Consider the following 19,048-nt stretch of genomic DNA (forward strand, 5'->3'; position numbering starts at 1 on the left):
TGGCTGTTCAGACATGGCCTGCTTCCTTCCTTCCTCTGCTAAGGATACCTAGACGGATTCCTTCACTTTGTCACTGTGGATCACACAGCAGGGAACACAGGTGAGCACCCGTGTCTGTGTCGTGTTAACTTACATTCCAGACTCCAGTCATGTCTTACCTGCTCAGAGAACTCAAAATGGATAAACACTTAACACCTTATATTCTGAGATGCAGGTAGAGTGCCATCCTTTCCGGACAAGACTGGGACAGCTCTGGACACCAGCATCCATAGCATGCGACAGAGATGCTTCTGCTCAGCAGCCCCTGGTTGTTACATACTCTGAATCTCTCTGAATTCCCCACTACCCTGCCCCCAGCCTGGCTTTTCTCATCTCTCAGTATGTCCATCCATCTGTCTGTCCATCCGCATTTCCCAGTCTTGCTGGTTCCCAGCACCTGATCCTGAAGCAACACTGGGAACCCCTGTTCTTGAGAAGCCCTGTTCTCAACTCTTCCCCAGCCCATCCTCATGTCCTTCCCTCCCTCCCCTCTGCCCTTGCCCCTCCCCACCTCTCTCAGTGACAGCAGTGGGTGATTGCTTTGTGGAAGTGTAAAGCTCCCTATAATATAGTTGGGGCCTGCTGCTGCTGCCTCCCAGAAGGGACCTGTGGGTGAGGGGCAGGCTAGCTGGCGCATCATTCCCTTCTAAAAGCATTTCCTTTCTAGCTTTTCTTTCAGGGTGCTGTTGGGTAAGGTTTGCACTGGCCTGTTGAGGCTCCTCGGCCATCTGTATTGTGGCCAGTCACAGGCCAGGCCTCAAGATGCCTTTGACAGAATTCACCCTGTTAGGCACTCCTTAAACGGAGACAGTTTTCTCCTCTAAATTACTTTCTGCTGTTTTGGAAGTCCTGAGGGCAGGTGTGTGGAAGGGAGGCCCTGTAATGGTCAGGTGAGCATCAACTGTTGGGGTCACAGCAGATGTAAGTATCAGCCCCCACCACAAGAAACAAATAGGAGTGACCAGGAACAGTTGCATGGACATCCACAGTCACAAATCAAAAGGCATTCACACATCAATACCTTTAGTGATAGCTGGTGGGAGCATGCATGGAGCAACAGCGGGTGCAGGGGGTTTCATAGTAGGTTTCAGATGCTATGAGATTACATCCTTAGCTACCAGCTGTGCGGATGTTAATGGTATATTGATATATTGTAACAGGCTTTACCTGATAGACACAGGTAAATGTTAGGTTTAACCCAGAAGTAGGGCGATGAATGGCTGTTACAGGGTTAAGGCCAACTTTGGATTGTTTGGATGTGGAGCTGTAACATTCCAACTCTTCGCTGCTCTAACCAGCCCCTTAGCTTTGCAGGTTGTGTAACAGGTGTGTGGCTGTCTTCTGGGGCTTAGGGCTTACTGTCAACACGTAGCACGCCAGTGGCCACGGAAATGTGAGCTTCTCTGACTAGAAGAGGGCCTCATTCACCAGGTCCGCCTGGCAAGTGAAGGCAGAAAGGGGGTGCACAGGTCATAGAAACCCCACTGGAACACTCAGTGCTGCCAACGATATTGTTTGTGTAAAAAATGTAAATGTGTGTTAGAAACCATGGTGCAAGATAGAATATTTGTCTAGAGATCAGTATTTCAATAGGCCAGGAGCAAGAGAGTAGATTTTTAGTAATAACAAAAAGCATTAAATAGAAATAAAGTGAAAGATGAAAGACCTAAAGACCGGAAGGTATTGAAGCAATTGCAGTGCAGCAGAGGACGGTGGGAATGAATGGTTTAGGGGTTCTAGACTCCGAGGGTGCTGACTCCTCATCTGTCTCCTGCCATGCCTAGGGAGCCCTGGACTTTGTTTCTGTTCTCAAAGTTCTGCAGATTGTGAGGGGTGGAAATTAGCAAGAATGTGTAAGAACCCTGTGAAGAGTTAATACTGGTCAATACTGGCATGGAGGAGTCTCCCACAAAGGGCAGACATGGGCGACCACCAGACCTGGCCTGAGTAATGACTCAAAGGTGCTCTGTGGGCCCAGCTTCTTTGTTCTGCCTGTGGTACTGTGGGCTGGGAGCAGGCACACACCTTCCCTCAGAACTCACTGGGTGCCCGAGCCCTGGGCTGTTTTGGACCTGGGTCCCTGACTCTGCTGAGCCCAGATGTTCCTGCAGCTCAGTTCTGCCCTATGGCAGGGCTCTGCTCTTGGCGGATTTGAAAAACTGAGAGCAAGGGAGCTTTGTCAGGCAGTTCCTGGTTTCTCTGCCCTCCACACGCAAGACAGTTCCTCCACACCTGGCTGCACTTGCTTCCTCAGTGAGAGCTGTTCAGCAGCTTCACCCCAGGGAGCAGTAGCTCCCAGGGTAATTAATTTCCCTCACATTATGCAGCCACCAGCTTTTAATTCTGTAAAAGTTGCCATGTTTGCAAGAGCTGCTTCTTACACACATCCTCTTGTTTATTAAATGCCAACCATATTTGTTTACAAATATAACAAAGTTAATGAAATACTGCATCTACACTAGCAAGAGATGAGAACACCGGGGCCTCCACAGGCTCCAGAGCCCTGTGCTGGCCTTCAGTGGTGTGCCTCAGGGAGGGTCCCTACATAACATTGCAGTTAGAAAGGGGACCGTCTCCGGCAGCTCACTCCCCAGCCCTGACCCACTTGGGATTCTTGCAACACCTGGAAAATACTGAAACATATGGCAGTTTCCAGCAAGGAGCAAAAGGAAGGTTGTCACTGTTACAGCCCCCTTCCAAGGACATGCTTGCACAGTGATAAGCAGAGGGGACCCACTCTGAGGATGGAGGCATAGGGCTCACAGGGCCTTGTTCCATCTCCTGCAGATAGAGGGGACCTTGTTTTGTTCATGGTTGCACCCTCGTAGTGTCTGCAAAAAACATGCTCCCAGAAAACAAAAGTCACATGGCAAAATTTAAAAATCTGATCCTGTTGCCAAGGTCACCACGCTTGCAGGGCAGAGGGACTTGGACTCTAACTTGAAGCGTCCTGAATGGTACCTTACACAGGGGAGATTTCCCCAGCCCATTGGTGTGCTTGGCCTTCTCTCTCCATACCCAGTCCATAGAATGAGGTGCTGTAACCCTTTTATGACCTTGAGCTTCAAAATGATGTCACAATAAGCAGGGACTGGTTTCCTTCTGTCCACCCCAACCTCCAGCTACTTGTGAGCCATAGACAAGAGGCAGAGGTAGCCAGTTCGTGGCTTAACCAAAACATTGGTCCTACTTAGAGGCTACCAGAGAGCCAGTACAGAGAACTCAGCTCTGGAACTGATGGACAGGTTGGTGGCCACCCCCTCTACCCTGAGGCCAGGAGAAGCCCTCAATACACCCCAAAGATGGCCACCCTGCCACCCTGTGCTGAGGTGTCCTGGCCTGTCTTCGGGTGTGAATACTGTGAGGCCCCCGTGTCCTGAGGTGGCCTAGGCTGTCTTTCAGATGTACAAGTCCTGTACTCCCTGTGCTGAGGTGTCCTGTCTTCCAGGCATATTTGATCCCTGTATCCCGGTCAGCTGCTACCATGAAATACACCAAAGAAATCAAGAGGTCCCCACCACATCTCCTGAAGAAGTTTGCAGGTAACATGGAAGAGGCTGTTGGGGCTGTGTTTGCATGGAGAGTTTGCCTGTCCGTGCCTCTGGCTTATCTGATCAAGGAAAGCAGGGACATGTGTTTCCAGGTAACCCCATGGGGCCACCTTGAGCTCTGAATCTTGAGCCACTACAGAGCAGCTCCTCAGGATTTCTCACACCAGCTCAAGAAACAACAGGGAGTCCCAGGGTTTTCGGTCACTTTAAAGCTTTCATCTCAGAAGTGGCTTTTATTAGAATAAGTTCTTTTTTTACGACAAGGAAGCACACTTTGCTTCCCCACTAGGTATGTAAGCAGGCATTAGACACTTGACCTTGGGTGTGGAAGCTGTGCAAAAATATGATTTTCTCAAAGGCACGTTGACTGTGCACGGTATAATAGCATTTACTTTAAGTCAGGCAGGAGAACCTTCTAGAATTGCATGCTTCCCAAGAGGGAGCCTCAGACCACTGGGGACTCATGAGAAGGAACTGTCACCTTCCCTCCCAAATCTCACTGTTTGAAACTTCCTTTTCTCTCTCTCTCTCTCTCTCTCTCCTTAATGGAGCATGTATTTATGCCATATGACATGGAGGAGCAGAGAAGAAATGTGTTCATCTTTTCTTTGTCTCCCTTGGAAGGCAGGCCAGGCGCGTTTCTATGGGATTCCCTGAAAGAAAGCCAACTTCTCCCTAGAGGCTGGGAGTGGGAGGGGAGGCTCAGCCACTGGGGTTGGGGAGGCACTAGGTCATGCTGGGGCCAGACACCTCCACAGGCTGAAGACTCTGAAAGGGACTGATTTCGATATCTGATTCAGAACAAGCAAGCCACGCTGGAGATGTAGGCAGACTGGAGCCGCAGAGAGCAGCAGAAACTGCTGCGCCAAATCAGAGCGGTTGCTCCGTACATTTGGCTGGGATCCAGCGGCTCTGTCGTCTGCCACTGGGAGAGCAGTAGCTATAACAAAGGGTGGAGGAACTCTGTCCTTAAGGTCCTTGTGTGCAGCCTCTTGGTCTCCGTCTACAGCCAGGAGCCCTGGGGAACTGTCTTCATGGGGTGGGATCAGTACCCACCTACCTCTGCAAGAGGTTCCTGGGAGCTGTTGGACACTGGCCCTGAAAACCTAAGCTTGGAGCTGGGACACCCCACTGCAGGTTTCAGGGGGCAGCTGAGAGGAGACCTCAGGATACAGGTAAGCTGTGTCCTGGGGCTGGAGGCTGTCTTAGGGGTGCATAATGTATCTAGGAACTGCTGAGCTGCAACCCTGGGGCATGAAATGATTCTCTGCTTGGTGTCCAGATTTCCTGGTGTTCCCAAGCTGTGGACCAATGCTTTGCCTCTCTGCTGGCCTTCTAGGGGCCACACTCCTATTGTCCCTTTGAGCCTCAAAGGCTTGTTGGGAAAATGTAGAGATCAAGCTATGTTTTCTTCCTACAATGTCAGAATTTTTTGGATAACAATGCATTCACATTTCAACAGCTTTTTTGGCAGACTTGGTCTGGCCCATTCACTTTCCTGGCCAACTGAGCACAGGTTCTTAAAGTTCAGTTGTAACTGTTAATATCAGTCTTCAGATTGCACATCACACAGTAAAACACCTCTGTAGATATATGATATATTAATATTTATTATATATTAACATTAATTTTATTAATTATATAATAAATTATGTATAAATAATAAATGCATTAATGTAATATATATAATGATTATGTGTGTGTATATATGTATGTGTGTATATATATATGTATGTGTATATATAATATGTACATATATATACACACACACACATATATATATATATATATATATATATATATATATATATATATATACACACATGTATATATACATTACAGAAGGGAACAACACAGGGCTACACAGGGCTCAGGAGAGTCCAAGGACTTCCAAAGAGAGACAAGAGCAGAATCTGGGGGTACTGATAGAGATACAGAGGCTTGGGGTCAGGGTAGAGTTGAGCTACAGCAGCAGAGTTGAGTTGCGGGCACAGGTATGGTGGAGACTGGAACAGCGAAAGGTGACACTGAACGGTGCACTGACAGTTGAGATGACATCATCGGTCAACACCCAGCCGAGCCAAAGCCCCTGAGACCTCTGGAGTTCTCTGTTGGTCCAGATGCACACTGGGGTGGCCAGGAAACAGGTCAGTGGGTCTGCAGCTACCACAGGGTCCTTGAATGGTCCATGTGAGGGAGTTACACCTTCCCTGTGGTGTGTCCAGTAAGTTCTTGGTCTGATCTTAAGAGCATCCATACATCACTTTCATCCTGATTTCTTTCCATAGTCTGTGCATGTAACACCCTGGACACATCTCATTTATTTTGAAAAACTGTACAGGACAGTGTCCTTTCTACTTTTAGAGGTAAGTCCCACCTGGGTGGCTCCTGTCACCTGGTGCTGCTCTCACCCAGATTCACAGTCTTCCTTCATCCTCAACGTGGAGTCTCTCGGGGCAGGGCAAAACCTGAAGAGCTTTGTCACTGCTTTATGAGATGGAGCAACCCAGAGAAGAACAGAGCCTGCTGTCCACCCATGTGGAGGCACAAAGGCTGCTAGGACACCTGGCAGGGCAGGACCCAGCTAGTCCACGCCGGCCCTGTTAAATGTTCTTCCAGACCCTTGTTCTGCCTGGCCTCCTGCCTGTCTCTCACAAAGCATCTGAGAGGGACCCATGGATGCCAAGTAGGCATGGGCTAGCCAGCTCTTAAACCGCCCTGTCATGAGAGACCTTTGTGATCTTCCCTACCTGAGTGTTGGGGACCTAATTTGGGTCCCTACAAGATATTCATTCACCTTTAGCCTCGGAGCCATCTCTCCAGTGCCAACTTTTGTCTTTTGGATTCAGCTTCTAAATTCAGGAGTGATCCTCAACCCACTCTGCTAGCTAAAGCTCAGGCTGTACCTCAGTGTGCACATTGCACGGAGTGACCTGGCCACCCCAGGGAATCATGTGTTAGCCCTCTCGGATGCCCAGGGGGAGCCCATGCCTGGCTTGTCACGGCTAAGATGCCTTATCACCCTGATCCTCAGCCGCCTTTGTATTATGCTTGGTAATTAACTATATTATTTTGTTCAGAAATTTAATTCTCATCCTCGTTTCAAAGCAGGAGTTTCATAATGAATATGGAATTAACAGAACCTCGGTTCAATCTGGCAGACTCCCAGTGCACCCCACCCCCATCCCGCCTTGTTTTCTGCCAAGTCAGTGCTGTGTCTGTGCCTTGCAGTATGTGACATCCCTCTGTATAACATCTGTGACTACAATGTCACCAGGGACCACTGCAGGAGGCTCAACTGCTGTTTCTACAAGGGCGTCTGCTACGAGAAAGCTGTTCCCAGTGAGTGATCCAACCCTGGTCCTTGTCCGTTGTTTGTGTCACCACAACCTCACACACCTCTGCTCTGTGTGGAGTGGGAGGGGCTTCTCTCCACAATCCTTCCTGGAAAAGACTGGGATCATGAAGGCTGGGTGTGGGAATGTCCCTTCCAAGACAGCTGCTGGACAGGGTGCTGCTGGCTGCAGCCAGCTAGAGTCTGATTGGGCCAGGCTGGTGGTGTCTTAGCCAAGGACTGTGGGGACAACTGAGGGACACGATAGGACTGGGTTTCTCCTGAGGTCATTTTAGCACCACACTAGAACACAATGCAGTCCTGAGGTCAGGCTTGGGCTCTCTGAGGAGCTGCAGGGCTGGCTGCCTTGCTCCTGCAGAGCCATGTCTAGACATCCAGGTATCTGTGAGGAGTGGGAAGGGACAGAAGAAGCATTGAGAACCAGGTTGTTGTAGTGAAGGGCTGGGACCATTCTGCCTCTGGATATGTTTTCCCATGTCAGGACTTGGGCCTTCTGAATTTCTAGGATTTTCTAAAGCACCACCTCCGAACCTTCATTAAATTTCACTTGGAGGCCCATATATGTCCTCACTTTCAGAAGGATAATTATGGAAGCTGTGTGGGATGCATCCACTCTTAATTTCCATCAGAGAACAGAGGTAAACACTCCCAAGCCAGGAAAGACCAACTGGCCACGCTGTAGGTGGGAACCCTTGCTGTGCTGGCCTCCAGCCCCTGTCCCCCTGCACAGTGCTAAATGCTCTTGGGCCTCTCCTTCCCTCTTGTTCGTCTTACTAAATCCCCAGCTAGAGTGCATTCTTCCACACAGCACCATGTTCCCTTCCCTGGGCATGTACATGGCTTTGGAAGTCAGGGAATTAATGATCAGTGTGACCTACCAGATACGCCACCCCACACCAGGAAGAGCTGGAGACAGACAGACAGGGCCCACACTTTCTTATGTCAGTGTCATGGAGACTGGGCATTTAGGCCTCTGACAGTGACCAAAGAGGTCACAATGGACACACCATCAGTGCAAGGACTCTCTACTGACAGCATCTCTTTAGGTATTGACTTTAGAAGGCTCAGGGCCCTTCTCACTCTAGGGGAGGAGTGACCCTTGCATACCAGGACCCATTTCTGCCTTCTGGCAGAAACAATCAGAGCTGGTGTCTTTTTAATTTCTATTGAGAAGAAATGGTCATTCTATAAAATTCATCTTTTCCCCTATGCTGGCTATAGATCCCAGGGCTCATGTGTTCTAGGCGAATGCCTGACCTAACATCCACCCTGAGAGCGCAGTTCTGTGGGTCTTAGTGTGTTCACAGAGTCAGACAGCTTTTAACACTGTCCGGCCTGAGGATGCCTCGTCACCCCTGCTAACACTCACCCTTCAATTCCTCCACTGGCCCCCCCCCCACGGATTTATCTATGAGTTCACCTGTTCTTCATACCAGTGGAAGCACACAGTGTGGGGTTCCTTCACAGGTGTGATTTCCTCCCCTAATACCCCCTCTCGGGAGGGGTGGGAGGGGGTGCGATGGTGGGTGTGCCTGTGGAGGCTACATGTCAGTCTTACTCATAACCACACACACACACACACACACACACACACACACACACACACACACACTGAGTTATCTCTGTGTGTGCACACATCTGTTTGCATGTGCACATGTACATGTGGGGCCCTGTAGAGGCCAGAAAAGGTTGTTAATCCCCTGGAGCTGGTATTAATAGGTGGTTTCGAGACACCTGACCTGGGTGCTGGGAACCACATTTGGGTTTTCTCTTAGAGTAGCACGCACTCATTTTTTTGAAAACAATTTTTAATTTTTTAAATATAAATTTCCCCTTTCCTCCCCTCCCTCCAGCCTCTCCCATGTTACTCCTTGCTTTTCTTCAAATTCATGACCTCTTTTTCTTTCATCATTATCACACACATAGGCATACAGACAGACACACACATTCCTAGATATATAACGACAAGTGGTCATTCCCCGCAGAGTCGAGTCCGTGGATGTGACTTGGGAGTGACCACTGTGCACTAGAGAGTTAGTCTGGGGATTCTCCCCTGGAGAAGATGACTTCTCTTCCCCTCCGTGCTCCCATCCCTCAGCCGCTATGGGTCCCATGAGATGTTACCCACATTAGCATGTCTGGTGGCAATGCCTCTGTTCAGAGCATGTTTGGGCAGCCACCTTGGTGAGGTTTCATGGTTGTATTGGCTAGTTGTGTGTCAATTTGACGCAAGCTGGAGTTATCACAGAGAAAGGAGCTTCAGTTGGGGAAATGCCTCCATGAGATCCAGCTGTAAGGTATTTTCTCAATTAGTGATCAAGCGGAGAGGGCTCCTTATGGGTGGGACCATCCCTGGGCTGGTAGTCTTGGGTTCTATAAGAGAGCAGGCTGAACAAGCCAGGGGAAGCAAGCCAGTAAGGAACATCCCTCCATGGCCTCTGTATCAACTCCTGCTTCCTGACCTGCTTGAGTTCCAGTCCTGACTTCCTTTAGTGATGAACAGCAATGTGGAAAGTGTAAGCTGAATAAACCCTTTCCTCCCCAACTTGCTTCTTGGTCATGATGTTTGTGCAGGAATAGAAACCCTGACTAAAACAATGGGTGTCACTTTGACATGTCTAGGAGAGACAGTCACCATGCAGTTCCCTGTTCCTCTGATGCCTCCTTTCCCATCATGATCTCTAAGCCTTGGGTCGAGGACTTGTGTTGTAGAAGGCACGGTTGGGGCTCAGTGCCGTGTGGTCACTTGCTCTCTGCGTTCTGATCGGTTGTGGGTTTCTGTGTTCTTGAGCCAAGTTGCATTAAAAAAAAAATGAACTGATGTGTTTGTCAGAGGAACTTCTGAGACAAGAGAGCAGTGAGCTCAGTGCTGACAGAACAAGTGTAATAGTTAAAGAGGTCAGCTCCACTCGGGAGACACCTGTGTGGCACTGGGACAGTAGCAATGGTGTCCTGAAGGCCCTACCCATTAGAGGTGCAATGCAGTGAAGATCCAAATTCATTTGAAAGAAGAAAGTCTAAAATAGGTTCCCTTAAAGGCAAGAGCCCAGGGAAATGTTTTCCTCAGAGTCAGCACGAAAAAGCTGATACGGCTATGGTACAAGGGGAGGGGGGAGGTAACAGCTTGAGCTGGCAGAAGAACTTGGCAGCATCAGCCACATGGTGTTGGCTTTGCAGGCAAAGCTTAAGTTACAGTGGACACCCTAGGATAGTGGAGATGCCAGAATTGCGGGACCAAGGAAAGCTCTAGACATGGCGTGGAAGTAGCCTAAGAGAGAGGCTATGTGTGTTTTGGGGTGGCATAACTGGAGGATAAGGCTTTCTGAGCCTCCTAGAACCAGCCAGTTGCATTATGAGTCTCAGATGCTGCACATGAAGTTGCAAGATTTGTGTTTGCCTTGCTGGCATTTCATCTTGGTTAGGCCTAGTCATTCTTCCATTTCAGAAAGGAACTATTTATTCTGTACAACATTTATTATGTACAACGTTGTTGTATGTTGGAAGTATATAACTAGTTATTATTATTATTATTATTATTATTATTATTATTATTATTATTATTATTTACTTTATAGGACCTCACAGTTGAGAGATTGCCTTGAACATGAAATGAAACATGGGCTTTATTTAGATGTTAAGCTGCTGTAATTGTTAAAGACCTTGGGGCCTTTTGAAGTTGGACTGTATTTTGCATTCTGAGGTGAACATGAGACTTTGGGGATAAGAGGCAGAGGTGATGATCTAGGGTGATGTGTTTGAGTCTCAAGTTTAACAAGTGCAATTGTGACAGGCCACCCAGTTGTCAACTTGATGGGCTCAAGGATCATCTGGGTGACAGCATTTGGGTGCCTTTGGGGGTCATTTTGATTACATCAAGTGAGACGGGGAGACTTGTCCATGGTGGGTGGCATTGTTCCCCAGGGTGGGATCCTAGACCGTGGGACAGTGACAGCGAGCTGAACCCAGGCATTCATCTCTCTCTGCTTCCTGGATGTATTCGCAGCAGCATGACCAGCTAGCTCTGCCTTCTTGACCTCCACACCGTGATGGACGGCAACCTTGAGCTATGAGCTGAAATAAATCCTTCCTAAGTTGCGTAGTCAGGGTGTTTTATCACAGCAACAGGGAAGTGACTGACAGCCCTTCCGCAACTGTGTCTGGAAAGTTCTACATTCAGAGCTCTCGAGATGTAGGAGGAATGAGCTTCCAGGAGACATTTAAGAGGAGCTTTCAGCCACTTCCACGTGCGCATGGGAGGCACACTCAGTTTATGGTCTGAGCCAAGAGCTGGGCTAATCACCTCAGTTGCTACATACCCCGTGAAATTGAATCCCAACAGAGGGACCTGAGGAGCTGGGACCTCAAGGCAGACCCACTCTTTAGAGATGGATCTAGGCAACCATTACCTTGTAATCTGCTGTGTCCTTTGGATAGCCTTCCGGTAGATTTTAAGAAGATGCTAGCAATGTTGTGAGTGTGTGTGCCAGCCATTGATTACACTAGGTCCAGAATCAGTCACTCTGTTGAGATCAAGCCTTGGCCCCTGAAGCCAGAAAACAGCACAGAGTCTCAGGAGCTTCTGTTTAGCAAGGGATCACAATAATATGTCATGGCCACAGATACTGACCCTCTGGCCATCTTCCCCCTATTTGTAAACACGTGTGTGGGCGCTACTTTTTCTTAACTTCTGACATTTTTCGTGTTAAGAGGTGGGGCCATCTGTAGGAAGATTCTGGGCAGTGAGCCCTACATTTGGGTTCTCACTGTGCCCTCAAATTATTTTTCATTTCTTTGACATCTTTCTCATTCAAGGCAGCAAATGAACCTTTGTGCCGTGTAAGTTGTAGGATTCAGTGACAGGGTATTATGAATTCTTTGTGTGTATAATTCCATGTTATGAAAACCTTTCACCAACTTCTTAAATAGGCTGGTTTGAAGTGCACATTGTGTTATGGCATAATCTGTATTATTAAGAATATGAACTTGGGGAATTAGCATTAGATATTTCAAAAAGGAACCAGGAGCTAGAAGGGAAAGACTTGCCTTCGTTCTCCAGTCTTGATTTAGGGTACATTATTTAATATGTCATTTCTTCTAAGTATTTGACTTCAGTTTCTTCATGGGACTTGCTGAGATGATTTCAGAACTTTTGTTAACTCTGCTGGGGAGACATTACCCTTGGGAAAATAACCCTTTCTTCTGTCTGGGGAAGAGCAGTCACAATATATGACTCGTGACAAACCACACATGCGGCTTCTCACAGCCGGATACTATGCAGAGGGAGACACTGAGTCCCAGCTCTTGCTTTTGTTAGCTTGACAACAGGATTGAGAGAATACACAGCCGCATATGGAAGGTGCTGATACTAAACCATGAAAATATTATATGTGCGAGGCTCAGGTATGGTTCTGATTTTATCACTCTGGGATTCAAGGACTTGTGGGGGTTTACCTGAAAGCCCCTAGCTCAGCCATGAACACATCTCCTGTCATTTGAGTCTGTGTGCTCCACATCAGGAACAGGGGCTCCTCATGGCACACTTTGTCCTGTATCACTTTATGCTGTACTAAGTTGCTCCCAAAGTTCAGTGGCTTCACTGGGACTGCGATTGGATGCTACATCAAACACATCAGCCAGGTTTATGTCACCACAGTCTCTGTCAGTTGGGAGGCTCTGCTTCTGGTGAGACTGGAATAGCCAGTTTTGGGTGTCTGCCTTAGAACTCACATCAGTATGAGATGGAAAGACTTGTGCTGACATCATGAGCTGCTGGGTTAAACCCTCATTCAGCAATCAGCTCCTGCTCTCCTATAAGGGATCCCATAGTTCTGCCTCCTTCTAGAGAACTCAAATTAGTCCAGAGCTCATGGATCTTGTTAGAATCCTGCCCATTGCCTAGGGGCAACTTGTTATTTAGCTGTGCTGTGACTTGAACTCTGGCTGCCCAAAACATGATCTTTGGGGCTGGTGTATGTGGTCTATCTTGTCAAGGGAGTTGTTTTAGTTTTCCTTTTGTTCCTGTGACAGAACATGCTGACCAAAAGCAACTTGTGAGAGGAATATTTGGCTTTCTCTTCCAGGTCACAGACCCAGGAAACTCACGACAGGAACCCGGAGTCGGGAATCATGTAGGGATATTGCTTGCTGGCTCACTCAGGCTTATACTCAACTAGCTTCTTTATATAGGCCGGGAAACTTGCGTAGGGGATGGTACCACCTACAGTGGACTATGCTCCCTTCTATCAGTTAACAATCAAGAAAATCTCTCACAGTCATGCTTATACCAACTTGATAGTGACATGAAGACTCATGATATGACATGAAGAGTCATGATAGACTCATGACTGAGTCTTCTTGATAGTAGACTCAGTAGAGACTTCTTTTTTGGTGATTCTAATCTGTCAAGTTGACAGCTAACTAGGACAGTCCACCTCTTCTCAAATGGACACACATACACAATACTTTAAGCCACAGTTTTTTTTTTATTTTTGTCCCAAAGATCTATGGTGATATTAGAATATAAAACACAGTCCAGCTGGGCAGTGGTGGTGCATGCCTTTAATCCTAGCACTTGGGAGGCAGAGGCAGGTGGATTTCTGAGTTCGGGGTCAGCCTGGTCTACAGAGTGAGTTCCAGGACAGCCAGGGCTATACAGAGAAACCCTGTCTCAAAAAAAACAAACAAACAAAAACAAAAACAAACAAAAAACTAAAAACCACAGTCCAACATAAAAGTCCCATGGTGTTTAAATATTTCACCACTTACAAAGTCCAAGGGCTCTGGGTTGGAGAGGTGGCTCAGTGTTTAAGAGCACTTGCTGCTCTTTCAGAAGACTCAGGATCCGTATCCAGCACTCATGAGGTGGCTCACAACTGTCTGTAGCTCCAGTTCTAGGGAACCCAATACCCTCTTTCTGACTTCAATAGTCACTGAGTATGTGCTCAGTACACACACACACACACACACACACATACTTGTAGGCAGAGCACTTATAAAAAATTTTAAAAGAATCCTAGATTTCTTAACGACTCAGATCTCTTAACTGTGGACTTCTGTAAAATAAAAAACAAGTTAAATACGTCTTATTCCAAAAGAACCATGACATAGGAACACTCAAACTTAAGCAGAACCAAGATCAAGATTCTGTAGTTCAATGTTTGGCATCTACCAAAAGATTATTTGTGATCTTTCAGCTTCAAAGGCTTTGGGCAGCCACACCTTCTTAGCTCTGTCATCTTCAGATTATGCAGGTTGTCTTGTATGCTCAGTCCAGCTACACTTCACACTTGCTGCTGTTCTTGGTGGACATCAAATTGTCCTGGTATCTCCAGTATCCTGGGGGCTTCACTGTAACTGATGCACCTTCAGCCTTGGCCTCTCATCTTCTCTTCAGGGATTCTGACCCAGCCACATGGTACCAGACCTCAGCTGCTTTCCCTCAATCCCTCAATCTTACATCTTTCATGCCCTCAAAACAGTATGAATGTGGGTGACTTTTACACATTGCCAAGTTTATCCTCCAGCATGAGATGTGGTCTTGGCCTTCTTAGATGATAATGTCTAAGTGTTGACTTGGAGGAAATACTTTCTATGGCCCCACAAAACAAGGGACATTGTTACCTCAATGGTGCCAATCTCATTAATCACCAATGATTTCCAGCCTTAGCCTGACCAGCAATCACAGATTCTCAATTCAAATTTTCTTACACATAGTGTCTATGAAGTGTTTGAAACCTCACAAGTCAGGTTTTCACTGCGTTATTCTCAGCATTATTTTCCAAGCTCCCACAACAACAGCTCATTAAGCTCTGAACACTGATGGATTTTGTAAGCCAAAGTTCCAAAACCACCTAGAATCCTCCAACAAACTAGTCCAAAGACATAAATAATTACATGGTCAGGTTCATTACAACAACATACTATTTAAGTAGTCCTGGTACCAGTTTCTATTCTAGTGTCCTTTCTATGGATGTGATAAAACATATTTTCCAAAAGCAACTTAAGGAAGTAAAGGGTTAATCTGGCTTACACTTCCATCATTTGGAGAAGTCAAGGCAGGAACGTAGAGGCTGGAACTATGGAAGAATACTGCTTGTTGACTCATTCAGACTTACCCACAGCTAGCTTCCTTACACAGCCCAGGACCACTTGCCTAGTAAATAGATCCACCCATGGTTGCTGGGCCCACAGACTACCTTGATAAAGGCAGTCAGTCAGTTGAGACTCTTGCTTTAGATGAGTCTAGGCTAAGCAAGTTGATGGTTAATGCTAACTAGGATAAGAGTCTTTGTAGATGTGATTAGTAAAGAGGCTGTCACAGTGGAGCAAGATGACCCCAACAGGCCCTATGTCTTCAAAGACAAAAGACACAGATACACAGAGGAGCCAAAGATCACCAGAAACCATCAGAAGCCATAATGAAATAGACAGGATTCTCAGAGCCTTCAGGTCCGGGAGCTGCCTTGATTGTTACTCATGTTTCTGGACCTGTATAGCAACAAACATCTGCTATTCTAAGGCCCCTGTTGCAGAAATGTCCTTGAAGGATATCACATCCAGCAGAGTCGGGTTTTTCTTTTCCTGTCTGGTTAGGGACACCTAAAAGTCATTCAGAGGGGGGCAAGGGTAGGGGGCTTGAATGGAGTTGTATCCTTTGGGTCGGATGTTACCGGCAAGATAGTTTTTTTCCCTTGAGTGAATGAAAATGGGATAGGGAAGAATGTAATAATTAAAGCGTTGTATAGTGTGACTGTTGTGCCCACATGAGCTTCAGACTTTGGCCTCACACAACCCTGTGAAGGCAAGTATGGTGGGAGCTAGAGCCTCTTCCTGACTGTGAGACTTTATAACATTGACTCCCCCTGTGGAGACATGGTGGGCTCAAGAGCCCAGAGACATTGAATGTTCTCTTACTGTGTATCCTGATCCAGTGGGCTAACAGATGGGCAGGATGACAGTGTGCTGCACTGGGCCACACTGGACCCCTCTGGGTGGGACTGGGATCCCCCTCCTGACTACTCTGGGTCCAGATTCTAAGCCAGGGCTTGTCTCCCAGTTCATGTACAGGTGTTCATCGCCCTGATTGGGTTCGTGGCAGGGACCTTCATCATTGCCGTCATTTATAGGTGGGTGCTTTGAATTCTGTGTGGGAGGAGGAATGGTCTCAAGCATAAGATCCCTGTTGCCTCCCTCATGCATCTGCTGCTGTTCTGGGAACAGCTCCCCTTAGTGATAAAAGTTGAGTCCCCAGCATTCGCTGGATGTCTGAGACCCCAAGGGCACTGTTTAGTGCAATGGCTTTGTCAGCCTCTGCAGTCCTGGGTCCTGGGTCCTGGGACCATCTTCTGCTATGTGATGGTGATTAAAAAACAGCACCCAGGAGGTCCCATGGATGGTGCTAGGGGTTCTCCTTTGTCCTTCAGCACTGTTGTAACAAAAATGACTAAAGAGGATGGGTTTATTTCCACTTGGCCTGAAGGATGATGCTGCCAACTGTTAAGGTTGGTTTTGCCACCCTGATGAATCTAGTCATGAGGCTCTGTCAGACATTTTCTGTGGGTTGTTGACTCCGTGATTCTGGATCCTGCCAAGTTGATAACACTAACCACCACAAACCCCACACAATGCTCGAAACCCTGGGCTGAGCAACTCTGTGTACTGTGTGTGACATGCCAGTGTTTGGGACACACTCAGAGGGATACCCTTCCTGTCATTGTCCTGGAGATAGTTAAGACCACATAGCTCGGGTCTGTCTGTCAAGGAGGGCTGGTGTTCAATTCGGCATCCAGCTCTGGTGTGCCTGCTGCTCTTAAAGCTCTGTCCTGTGATTGGCACAAAGCCGTAGAGAGGATTTTTATTCCTCCCCGAGCACCTGCTCCAGCCTTCCATGTGGCCAACACAGCCTGTTTTGTAGCACAGTGTACACTTTCTTCCTGGGTTTTGCCATCGAGAGATGGAGCTGAAACCACAGAGCAAAGCATGTGGGTCTCATTCCAGAGCCTGTGTATGGAGCACGGAGCAGGAGGCATTCAGGGCCAGGAGCGTCTGTCTCCTAGGGGCTTGACTGTTGACCAAGCCTTTCTTCCTCAGGGTCATACAGGGGACTAAAAAAGAGAAGAAACCATTACCCCCAGAGGAACCTAAGAAATCTGTTGAAATACTGAAGTCTCCCACTCCAGAACCCACTCCAGAACCCATTCCAGAACCCATTCCAGAACCCATTCCAGAACCTCCCCCTCCCATCAAGAAGACTGAGAGCCCAGTAGAAGGTAGGCTGGTGTGAATGTCGTCTGTCTCTACTCTGGTGGCTCTTCCCTTTGCACATGCTCACTGTTTCTGATGGCTCTTAACAGGAATGGCCAACACTGTTTTAGGCTGGGCAGGATTCCAATGTTCCCAACTGTGGAGGGCCGGGTCCAAAAGAGGACTCCTTCCTTGACAACTTGCTTGTCTGGGTCAGTGTGTATCCTGGAGACACTCCAGTAACACCTTCAGGTTTATCTGTGTCCTCCCCTGGGGCCACTGCAGGGTGAGTGTGGCCGCTGCTGGTGAGGCAATGTCTGAAGTGATGGTAGCTCACTGCCTGCTCTGGCCTACTCGAGGCAAAGCCACTTTGTAGCTGTCACAGAGAACTGGGTACACCTGAAAGGGACACTGGGAATGAAAAAGGACGGGTGGGTGAAAGAAGAATGAAGCCAAGACAAAGGTTTCTGATCAAGGCTCAAAGTTTGATTTTCAGCTTTGCGTTTATAAAGGGGAAACCCGAAGACCCATCTCGCCCCCCCCCCCCAGGCAGGGTTTCTGTGTGTATCCCTGGCAGTCCTGGAACTCACTCTGTAGACCAGGCTGGCCTTGAACTCAGCAATCTGCCTGCTTCTGCCTCCCAAGTGCTGGGATTAATGTCATGTGCCACCACTGCCCAGTTCAAAGCTCCATCCTTTGTTTCAGCTGGATGTTGCTTATGGATGAAATCTAAACCAGCGAGGGATCAGCCCCAGAAGGAAACTGCAGGTGAGGGACTTCCCCCTAGGTCTGAAGACTGCAGGTTGGCTAGGTCTGTGGAAGACTGACTGTGGCAAACAATTAAGGTCTGTTTAGCCTGCTCAAGGCTGGGGGAAGGGCACGTTACTTGATTGTCAGTGACTCCCAGGGGGCTGTACAGACCTCTTGCTGCTTTCCTGGCCCAGAACAAGGCTGGGTTAGAGAAAAGGATGTCCCAGAGGTGGCATCTTGTTGTGGGATGTGGGATGGAAAGATATTTCTGACCCTCACCCTCATACACTTGGCTTCATGAAAGCCCCCCCCCCCCACACCCAGGGTAAGTGGGACTGGAAGAGCCTTCCCCGTTAGTCTGTGGATCTAAGGCTGCCTGCAGGACACAGGTTCATCTATTCCTTGGCGCCTTCTGAGGACATGACGACCTCCTGCTGAGGCTTTAGTCCTTGGGATGTGTTGGGAAACAATGGCCATACAGCTGGCTTCTGGGAAAATGCTTGTCACGGGTTCGTTTTATTCCGAACCCTTGTTAAGATCTCCTGAGTGCTGCGCATCTCATCAGAGAAACACTCACATTTTTCCCCTGTCATCTAGCCCCAGAACCGCCCTCAAACCCAGAGGAAAAGAAAGACATCAGTGGCAGTGCCGCACCCCAGGCAGCGCCTTGAATGTGTGCAACAGAGAGACCGTCTGTGATGAAAAATAAAGACATTTCCTAAGTGTTGCTTCTTGCTCGCTCCTGCCCCATCCCTGACCATGCTTCCACTTAGGAGACAGAGCGTGCCTTTGGGTGCAGGCAGGAACTCAGATTGATTTCTACAGCTTTGCCTGCCATTAATACTGAGACCACGAGGCAAGAACACTGTCCTAACACCGACAGGCCACATAGTCCCTGTCTTAGTCAGGTTTCTGTTCCTGTACAAAAATATCATGACCAAGAAGCAGTTGGAGAGGAAAGGGTTTATTCAGCTTACACCTCTACATTGCTGTTCATTACCAAAGGAAGTCAGGACAGGAACTCACACAGGACAGCAACTTGGAGGCAGGAGCTGATGCAGAGGCCATGGAGGGATGTTCCTTACTGGCTTGCTTCCCCTGCCTTGCTCAG

At 48.0% G+C, this 19,048-nt stretch overlaps 1 protein-coding gene across 1 annotated transcript; it reads left to right on the forward strand.

The window, feature by feature from the left end:
- The first annotated feature begins 3,163 nt into the window (after positions 1-3,163).
- On the forward strand, positions 3,164-18,664 carry Tex29 (testis expressed 29). The gene is made up of 7 exons (XM_021219918.1): positions 3,164-3,284; positions 3,488-3,581; positions 6,822-6,932; positions 16,001-16,070; positions 17,035-17,213; positions 17,893-17,955; positions 18,535-18,664. Exons 2-7 carry the CDS (start codon positions 3,524-3,526, stop codon positions 18,606-18,608), a joined length of 555 nt encoding a protein of 184 aa, XP_021075577.1. The 5' UTR covers positions 3,164-3,284; positions 3,488-3,523; the 3' UTR covers positions 18,609-18,664.
- The last annotated feature ends 384 nt before the right edge of the window (positions 18,665-19,048 follow it).

This window comes from Mus pahari, chromosome 19 (genome assembly GCF_900095145.1).
Source record: "Mus pahari chromosome 19, PAHARI_EIJ_v1.1, whole genome shotgun sequence".
NCBI classification, from domain to species: domain Eukaryota; kingdom Metazoa; phylum Chordata; class Mammalia; order Rodentia; family Muridae; genus Mus; species Mus pahari.